General features: G+C 39.2%; 1 protein-coding gene across 1 annotated transcript in view; it reads left to right on the top strand.

Moving 5' to 3' along the window:
• Nucleotides 1-10,398, top strand: part of RGS22 (regulator of G-protein signaling 22) — a 60,323-nt gene that overhangs the window by 15,051 nt on the left and 34,874 nt on the right. Inside the window, exons 5-11 of the mRNA XM_009323126.1 lie at nt 1,449-1,534; nt 3,359-3,524; nt 3,873-4,048; nt 7,066-7,329; nt 7,444-7,692; nt 8,286-8,447; nt 9,385-9,565. Coding sequence (XP_009321401.1) covers nt 1,449-1,534; nt 3,359-3,524; nt 3,873-4,048; nt 7,066-7,329; nt 7,444-7,692; nt 8,286-8,447; nt 9,385-9,565 — 1,284 coding nt within the window. The remainder of the gene's footprint in view (nt 1-1,448; nt 1,535-3,358; nt 3,525-3,872; nt 4,049-7,065; nt 7,330-7,443; nt 7,693-8,285; nt 8,448-9,384; nt 9,566-10,398) is intronic.

Below are 10,398 nucleotides of genomic sequence, written 5' to 3'. Positions count from 1 at the left end.
CCTTCTGATAGTATATAAAATTTTGTGTACCAGCCATGTACAGATGTGAACTGTGAACTATGAATCACTCAGATAAAAAACTGGGCTGTGAGTCAGTAAATACATAAATATTAAATGCCAAAATAAAGAGACGATCTTCTGTATTTCAAAAAAGCTTGTCAGTTACCAAAAAGAGGCATACACTGTGTGGTTGGGAGTAATTAGTCTCCATCGCCACAAATTACATTGTATGAGCCACTGCCAACATAAGCTTTCCATATTTTGAAATATTTTCTTCTCTCTAAATGAAACCACCCACTTTCTGAGTAATTCAGATTTTTTAATCCCCTACAGATATATATGAGGCAGAAATAACCCTTTTCCCTAATGGAATATTAGCTCATGGAAAGAAAATTTAAAATGTAATCTACATGAACTGATTATTTGATATAGCAAGTAGCATCCATCCTTGCCCAAGCTTAATCTGTTTTTATGGACAAGCGGAGTTACTGCATTCTTCCAAATCATCAGTCTCACCTTCAGTAAAAGGAAAAATGCACCTCAGATAAATAAAACAGGTCATCCCCTAAGAGTGGAAAATGTACACTTAAAAAAGTTAAAACGTGTGCTCTGTGTCATTTCTAAGGGAAACGGCTATGGATCACTGTGGCCTATAAACAGAGAGCTTGCTCTCTGTGTAAGACTCCAGGCATAGTTTTTTGGTTAGCTGGCTCTGCGTAGCTTGCTGCTCAACACCTCCCTTCCACCCCCCAAACCAATCTTTGGAGGCACCTCCCTTTCTGCTTTGAGGAGGCACTGAGGCTTAGACTGCCTGAGCAGAAATCTGTTACGGGCCCGATGATTGATAATGAATGCACCTATGTTTCCGCTACAAGAGTTACTGTGTGCAATGCAGTTATGCAATGCTCCAACATAAAAGCGGGAAAAGTGATAACTGATTGGCTTTTTATTTGTTTGATTTTGTTTTTAATATCCACAGCTCTCCTGTTCTGGAGGTATAATTTAAGTTAAGGGTTTCTTACTCCTCAAATTCTTGAGGAAAACATGTAATAGTGGTTATTTATAAAATGTGATGAAGTCAGAAAAATTAGCAGTTTCCTATTGCAGAAAATTTATGAGCATCTAATTTGCATTTGGAATTGTACAGTAAAAGCATGATTCATATACACATTATTTCTGAAGAAAAAACACCCATGATTTCTTTAAAAAGTTGTATTCTTATAGGTGAAATCAGATTTAGACCTTGTTAGCTGTTAATCGGGAAGTAAAGTAACTCAATTGTCCCAGCACGATTAAGGCTAAACTGGATAACAAAGGTGATGTTCATTGTATATTTGTCTTCCTGAGACAATGCTTCTGTAGAAGGGGGATGGAGAGAATCAGTTACATGGCAAACAAAACAAGAAAGTCAAGAATTCTGCACATCTTTGGCATTTCTTTTTTCATAGTGTCTTGATCGAGAACAAGCAATTCAGTGGATTAAGAAAGAAAGGCTTCCAGCATTTATAGAAAGCGACTGTTACTTTGAATACAGGTACTGCAATCTTTTATGCTGTCTCTCAGTTTTAAATTTGTACATTTTTCTCTTCTAATTCACCTTGACAGTACCCTTCATATGTGTTCTCCCACCTCCTGTCCTGTTTAATTTTAGCATTTTAGTGACCTGGATAAAGTAAAATCAGTGAATTTTTTCACTCATCATTCTGTAATTTTCCTTGACCATGAATTACATACTATATTACACCATTACAGAGAGAGTAAGAGTGGGTTTTGCTGATTTCGGAATCTCTGTTCCACTGAGATATCATGGTAGCAATGCATCTCTCTCTAATCAATATGGGGGCCATATAAGTGAAAGATACGAATCCATGAAATCTATTTGGAAAAAACAGCCAGTCCTTTTTATTTCAATTATTAGTTTTGTATCTTTGGGCCTATGGTCAGACTTCCTTTTGCAAGGTTCTCTGGGGGATGCCGTGGCATAGTTGGATGATTTACAGTTATACACTTGCTATACTTTTCCAGATGTTCTTTCAGCAGATGTTCAGGAGGTTTCGTGTGCTTTTTGGAAGGATCTGCCTCTACATCCCTTAAGTTTGTGTCTAGATGCTGATAATTGCAGTGTGTTTTAGGGGTCCTACAAGGAGAGGCAGCCTGGCATTAGGGTTCACAAAACTCATGTTTGGCGATTGTAATGACAGACTAGTTACTGGGGTATGGGCTTCTGCTTGAAAAATTTCAAAATATTTTCAACTTTCAATATCCCAAAGACTGCACTTAAATTCAAGGGGAAAACTGTGCAAAGAATAAACAAACTGTGGAAGAGTGCTCCATTTTACCTTTAATAGCAGCCTGCTTTACATGTATCTGGGCCTCATGAAACACTAAAAATTTGATCTTTTGCTATAGCAAAGTATTTCCTTGATCAAGCGGAGTTACCCAAGAGAATTAAATAAAACTAACTTTAAACACGTGCCTAATTTCCATTGATATCAGCATTTTAAGTTGCTTTCCTGAATCAGGATCCAGATAGGCTGAGATGCTAAAGGGGAAACTTGCATTTAAAGATGAAGACACCCCAACCCTAGAATGAAATAGTGGGGACAAATGAAACTGGGCATTCAGCTCACGGTCATAGGCTCAGGCATAGGCTTCTTCTTCCCTTCACATGCACCTTGGTTGGTTTTGTACTGCTTTCTAACTTAATTGAATAAGTTCTGCCACAGTTCTTGAGCCCAGAGCGTCCTCATTATTGCCATGTGCTTCTAGGATTGCCTTTCCTGAACATCGGAAGGTTCACACTAACACAAGGTAGCACTGGAGTGCTGTTCGGTACTATGAAGTCCTCATATAGCAGCCAGCTGAACATGGTAATGCCAGCTGCCTTGTTATCATCTGAAAGTTCAATTAGTATGATCACTGCTGGGGCATTGCTGCTGGAAGGTTGCTTGTATCAGGACCAGGAAATGTAGTGTCTGGTAGTGACATAGGGCTTCTGCAATCTGGGAGAATAGTTCAATTTTAGCAATCAGAATATTCAAGGGCTTCTTGGCAGAGCTTGGGACTGCATAGATACATGCAAGGTTATCCTGATAGAAATCGATTTTACTGGCAAAGCTTGATAATGCAAAGCAGGCCACCAAGCTGTGAAGCTGGTAGGCTATGGAATGGTAGTACTGGCGTTTATATATGTGACAGCAGGTGAGGGGTGAAATAACAAAGCAGATCATGAAGCTCCTTGTAGCAATTTATTTTTAGAGTGATCATGGTTTTTATTGCCTATTCTAGGGAAAAATCAACTGCTTCTCTGACTAAAAGCTAAAGTTAACTATTTTCTTGTCACAACATTTAATTTCAGGCTAGCTAAATTGATATCACAGGTAGAATGGAGCAAGACTGGCATTAATTTCATTATAGATAGTGACTACTATCCCTGGATAAGGAAGCAAGACCCAAGTTCTCCCCCTCCTGAGGAGGATGACACTTCATTGACTATGAAGAAGTTCTGCGTATCGCTTAGCCAGGTAAAATAAACATGTTAAGTGGGTGTAAAATCAAGCTAGATTGAATGCATTGCATTAAATTATTGTAACTGAGGTCACAACCTAGTTGGACAACTGGTTCTCTGAATCCCTTATTTTCAAAGCTCTTTGTATTATAGAAAGTTGATGGGTTGTAATACAGCTTAAACAGAAGCTGTGTTACAAGTATGCTCTGCTACTGTCATACAGCTCTCTTCATCTGGAACTATTGTTACAGAAATCTACACAAACAGACTGCATAAAATTACTACAGACAGTAAGCCCTCTGCTCTCAGAAACAGTGCAATAAATAGAGAAATTTGAATTATTCTATGACATTTGTTTTCCTAGGCTACAGTTTCTCAGACAAAGGATTGGTTTACATTAGCAAAACGAAGTGAATCCGTGAAAACTACAGATTCATTTATGCATCCTGTAGCTTCTAGTCAAATTCAAGATATTCAGTGTTTGCCTGGGCAGCACGAAAGAGACGATTCATTAAGCGAAAAAGATAGACTTCTGGGTAAGTAACAGGGGCTCAGCCTTAGTATTTATACCACAGCTCTGACTAGGTGGAAAGAAAAGGCATTCCAAGGAATTGCTGCTAACTCCACTTATTACCTTCTGAGTATCACATGGTATCTTAGGCCTCAGACAGGGATTTCTTTCTTTCCATAGCCACAACATTAAATGAAAATTTGAGCCAGTAGCCAAGTAATTTTGTGATAATAGAAGCCTCTTTTCTTACATATTTCTGTCTCATAGATGTCTGTAAGTTTCAGCTGAGGGTTTTTTTTCCCCATTTGATATGTTTTGAAAGACTTTCTTGTCTGGATTCTTTGAGTATTTGATAATGTATGATTTGTGTTGCAGCCATCTTCTTAGGGTATTTATGTTGGGCACTTAAAGGACTTTTGGCTGCCAATTTTTATGAATCTTACAGAACGTAATTGTTTGTGACACTCCTGTCTATCCGTCAAATTTAACTGAAATTGTCCAGCAGGTTTCAAAGGTACTGGGAGAGAACATACAGATGCACATACGGACATACCTGATTGTGTAGCTTTGCTTCTGCTCTGTAGGCAGCAGCAAGATGAACAGAGAAATCTCAGCTCATATGTTAGGGGTTCTCTCTCCCCCATTCTCAGAGGAAAAAGCAGCCATTCCACTTTGAGACTTGTACTGCTGGACCTTGGAGTCCGATGGCTGAATGGAAAACTGGAAGACATGATAACTCCAGAAATCTGTCTTCTTCCCCAAACCCATGAGGATCACCCCAGGAAATACACTGCTGATGCATGGATTATTAACGAAGTTATTCAAGTCGCACTTGTTTGCAGCTCATGTCTATCACTAATTTTTGCAGTGCTTTGAGCAGAGAGTTCACAAGTGCACCATTCTTGCAGAGCATCGTAATGTCGTGTAGCTCTGTATCACAGTGGGCTGGCCATAGGCCTACGGAAAGCCTCTCTGTCTCTTCTTTTGCTGCAGTTGTCCTGCAGTCAACAGCATTTTTTCTCAATGAATATTTTACATTTTCTCACTGAAAACTTTATTTTATAACATAGACCTTCATTTTACATGTGCTTATTACTCTTCTTTATGCTTATTTCATGGGAAATCCAACATTCTTCCAGTCAGAAAACTTTCTTTAGGCACAGTATTCACCTGGTGTAGGGGGTCAGGCACTGGAAGCAATAAAGGGCATCAGCTAAGTTTCTCAGAGCCAGCCTGCAATTAGAAAGAGTTCAATAGCTGAAGGTATTTACTTGGACAATCCAGTTTGAATTCCTTGCTCACTGCTTCAGTTGGATCAGGGTTATCAATTAATGTCTTGAGCAAAACCCTGAGCCACTTGGCTTTTGATTACTCAAGAGCTGTGTATGTCTCTCCCTAATTCCTTCAGGTCCTGTGAAATCATTCTTCATGTTTCAGTTTTACAGAACTGTATTGAGAAGCTGTAATTTTTCTTTTTCAAGTGAAGACATTTAAAATAGTTTAGAAATAAGAAAAGATATTTTAAATCACACTGATTTTTATATTAATGTCAACATATTGTGCCCTATGTACTTACACATGAAATTATGTTAAGTGCAGAGCAGGGAATCTCTATGCCATGTTCCTAACCAAAGTGTCTGTCTGTGTCAGTGGCCAGGTCAGCGCTGGTTAGACGTGGTTTATTTTCGGAGGAAGATGGAAGGAATGTCTAACTGCCATTGCCATTTATTGACTAGGCCACCATAGGGGGTTACACAGGCTGATAACATTACAAATGTGAATTCAGTGGATCTGAGAGCTTTAGCCCTTTTCTATCACTGTCTGATGTAGTGTATGTGCTCAGAGGTTGTAGCAGTCTCCTCACTGACAACATTTTTGCCTTAGTGATACAATGGAGTATGAAAGCCTACATCTTAGCTTTAGGGAAATACAGAAGATTCAGTTTATTCTATAATTTAAACACTGGATTAATATCAAGGTATTGTAGACCCACAATTGAATTATGACTTTTTTTTTTTTTTTTTTTTTACTTTCACTTAGATTCTGTGTCTGTTCACCGTATCTGTAGTTATTCTGCTCAGTGTTACAGGGTTGACTTGTACAGCATTAACCTAGCTAAGCAGTATGTATAGCCAAGGTCGTCTTTGCTAACATGCTCCAGAAGTACTCAATTTGCTAAAAGTCTGGCAGAAGTAGAAAAGATATTTCAGCAAGTTAAAGCAGTAAGTTTCTTTCTCAGCAGACCAGGATGGCAGAGCATGCTTAATAGCATGGGGACGATGAGGAGTTGGGTAAAAGGAATTAAGTAGAAAAGCGTAGACCAAAAAACCAGGGCTGGTCACTGTTCTGAACTTGCTAGTTATGAAACATCACTAAATGGAAAGGAGCCATTTCTGGGTGGCAGACTGGACTGCAGGATTGTTAAATGTTTCCAGAGCCCTTGACATAATCATTTGTTTTGTTGTCCTTCTATGTATGTCAAGATTTTACCCAACTGACAGAGGCCTGTTCAATGTTTTAGTCTTTTGCAATAATCAATGTAAGTAGACAAAGAATTATCACTTACTAGCTTCCTCAAACCTAAACAAAAAACAATCCTGCTACATACTGTGACTTTGATCAAACTATGACCAAATGCTCAGGAAGAAACCAGGCCTTGCAGCACAACAAGGTGGTTTAATAAGTGCTGAGGAGCTGGGATGCTCAGCTGAGTAAACAAGACAATTGGCTCCAGAGGGAGTTGTTCCTGAACTCTGCTGCTCTGCTGGAATTCAACAGGGAATGAGTTTCTGAGTCATGGGGCTGAGTTTCTAGCCAGATAGCAACAGCAGAAGCACCTCTGCTATTCCCTGCTGTGCGGCGTGACATGGTCTGATTGTTCTGCAGCAGCACAGTATAAATACGTTGCATTTTTTAACTTGGAAATGTTGATATGTAAGAGAACAGTCGTGAATCAAAAGGTGTTCAATGATTTTTTCTGATTTAATGCAGAAGCAGGCTCCCTGTCTAAGGAATGCCACCAATGGAGTTTCCTTTCCCCTTCAAGGACAGCATCAGCAAAAGCCGACATTATTAGGGAGAGATCCAGAGAGGCTGAGGAGGGTTCTTCTGTGGCCATTGCTGAACCTCCTTCCCACACTCAGTTAAGAGTTTATCTAGACCCAAAATGGGACAGTGCAGCAAAAGAAGAAAATGGACAGGAAAGTGCAACTTTTCAGACACCAGAAGAATTCATACCAGCTTATACTCAATTTGTAATGAAGGAACCTATTTCAGAACTGACCCGCCAGCCAGCTGCTGACATTGAGAGTGATGTGGATTTCCATAAACAACCTGAAGTGTTTATACACGAGTTAGCAAATAATGAATTTGCCCATGGTACTGCAGAGTCACTCTTTTCCCAAAGTTCTTCTCCATTTACTGTCTTGGACTCCAAGGGAGATGTAAGAGAACAAGATACTGAAGAAGTAAGCTTAAGATCAAGTTCTGAAAGTGATGGGGCAGACAGTAGGGCTGCCTGGTGTATTAGTCACAGGACTTATGACACTGGCAACAGACATGAGTTTGAAAGATTCAAGAAGTTCATTCAAGGAACACTTGGGGAGAGGTACTGGTGGCTCTGGATGGATATTGAAAGACTAAAGGCTCTTAAGGACACTACAAGGCAGCAAAGGTACTTCCCATTATCTAACAGTTATTCCCATTTCTTTAATGGGAACCCAGCTTGATCAATGCAGGTTTTGGGATTTCAGAATAAATTGTAATGTTTGAATAGAACAGACACAATTAAAGTAATCATGAGTGTCCTGACAAGATCAGTCAGGAATGACTCTGCCGAAGCTGATAAAACTCTTTTTGCAGAGTCATGGTTGCAAAGCTTACATGAAGTCAGAATCGCCGTAATATTAAGGCTTTGTTAGAAAGAGATTTGGAAAACAGATGGAAACAGAAAGAAAAAAAAAGAATGGGAAAACAGATGGCAACAGAAAGAAAAAAAAAAGAATGAAAGTATTTAAATTCACAAGTAGGGCATTCAGTATGACAAACTGCTTTAGTGAAAGGCTCTGCTGGATTCAGATTGTCTATTCTAAGGCACTGTACATTTTATCTTATACAGAACCTGTCTCTAATTTGTGGAAAAATTGTTTTGGCTTCTGCCACTTGCAATTAAAAACATGTTGCACGACAGCAGTTTAACCAGTGGGATGAACTGTACTTAGTTCTGTATAGCATCTGATACATGCTTATGTGACTATTTTTGTTAAGGCAACTCAGTAAGATGAAAAAACTCTATCTGCTGAGCAGTGGAGACTATTTCCTCAGTTCAGAAGTGTTACTCAGACTTGATCTACTGCATGGAGATCAGTGGAATATAAGGCATTTAAGACGGATTCAGCCTGAAGTAGTGAAACCTCTCCTTCTTTACTGGTATGAAAAAATGAACATGAACTAAGATTCTATTGTTTAACAAATTTCCCTTTTCTTTGATAAGCCTATTAGGTTTACTTTATCTCACTTATCCCTTTGCAGTTGTGGGAAGCAATGTCATCATAAATACTAGCAGATGTTGCCTCTGAATTTTTAGTTGAGCCTAAACTACACTGCAATCTGCTGAGAAGCCAGGTAGATCTGCCTTACTGAGCCCTTCTTATTTTACTGCCAGAGCATCTGAGATACTTTGTGTATAGCTGCCTTGGTTACCATTCAACTAAACTTTGGGCTGCAGGGTAGGGAAATCCCTCCAGGCATAGAAGGTTAATTCTGTCCTAACCTATTCCCCATATTGCTGTTCTCAAGTTTCTGAGGATGCTCTGTGTATACATGTATCTGGAAATTGACCCTGAGACTTTACTCTTCAATGTCTGTCATACAAAACGCCTTTTACATATCGACAGCTTAAGCAAGGATACAAATTCTAACCTGTGTCCAAAACATAAGCTAAATTTTTGAAGATCTTCTCTCCTCCCAAAGGGGGATCACCAAATTACAGGCATAAACAAATACCTGCAATTGTGAACTTTACTGTGGAGCCTCATGAGAGTTGTGGTCTGTGTCCTGTGACCTACAGTCCTTTCCTATTCTTTGCTGTAGGATGGATGGGGCATATCCTACTGCGGAGTCATACAAAGGCAACTATGTAATGGTGCAGAATTTGCAACCTAAGTTTATGTGTAGCTTGGTTTTAGATTTGGAAGAGTGCAATGTCTAAACATATCTTTAACACTAACTGATTTTTAATTCTTGGTGCATATAGCACCATATCTTGATATAGTAAACACCATCATGGGGAAAAAAAAAAGAAGCCAAATAGCCCAGTATTTCATGTTTTGGGAAAGCTCTACTTATTAGCTTCTTTTTTTCCTAGGGGTCCCAGATTTTGTGTCACTCATTCAACAGCAATAGAAACTGCCAGTGCAAAACTGAAGCTCTGGCACACATGCCAAGAGAGACCAAGGGTGGACATTGATCCTTTTCCACAAATGGTATCATTGCTACCATTGACACCTAAGTCTTGCATGCCCAGGATACTACCTTCCCTTCCTCAGGTAGGTAGGATCACAACATTGAAAAGCAAAGCCTTGTCCCATCAAAAAATAATGATCAAACTCCTTGAAGTCAATGAGACAAGAATATGGTATTTGGTTGTTAGGAAGTCAAGATTTAGCAAACCAGTCTGTTGCAGATAGTTATGTATAAAAATGCAACAAAATTTTATTATACTTTATGCAACAGGTTGCTATAAATTGAGTCAAATTATCTTCTCAGTTACATCCTGGCTATTTCATAAGTCTTTTGGATAAATATTTTAGCTCAAAATTCTCAGAACTGCAAAATTAAGGATCTAGCAGCGCAGATTCTGCCTTTCAACCAGCCTTATCTTAATCCAGAGTAATTCTTACAACTTCACTGCAGTTACCCTGAATCTACCCCTCATGTTTGTAAAAAGGGCAGAGTTCTGCTCATTTTCTATCACCACAGTCTTTCAAGCAGCTACACATGATTTTTGCTTTCTACAGAGGGCTATGAGCCACACAACACAGACCTTTTCACAGCGTGTAGCAAGCAGGTGGCCAGTTCAGTTCTGACTCTTTTCTTCCTTGCAAGCCTAAATTTCAGAGGTGACTGCAATGAAAGCTGCAGGTTTTCAGCAACACAGTGTTAAGCCTCAGGACAGAAGGTACTTGGAGAATGTGAACCCAGACTGTGGTTCCAATATCAAGAACTGGATGGTCTGTGCCACAGATCTGTTCACACACACCTCTGTTACTTTGAGTTGGATAGTTTTAGACTACAATTATATTTTTTAAAAAGCTAATTCATGGAGATAATGGAGAAAAACAGTGGGACAGATTTCCTGTTCAGAAGAAGCTGGGTTCAG

Source organism: Pygoscelis adeliae, unplaced genomic scaffold (genome assembly GCF_000699105.1).
Source record: "Pygoscelis adeliae isolate BGI_AS28 unplaced genomic scaffold, ASM69910v1 Scaffold174, whole genome shotgun sequence".
In the NCBI taxonomy this organism is placed as follows: domain Eukaryota; kingdom Metazoa; phylum Chordata; class Aves; order Sphenisciformes; family Spheniscidae; genus Pygoscelis; species Pygoscelis adeliae.
The sequence above is the reverse complement of the archived record's forward strand: the minus strand, read 5'-3'. Positions and strand labels throughout refer to the sequence as shown.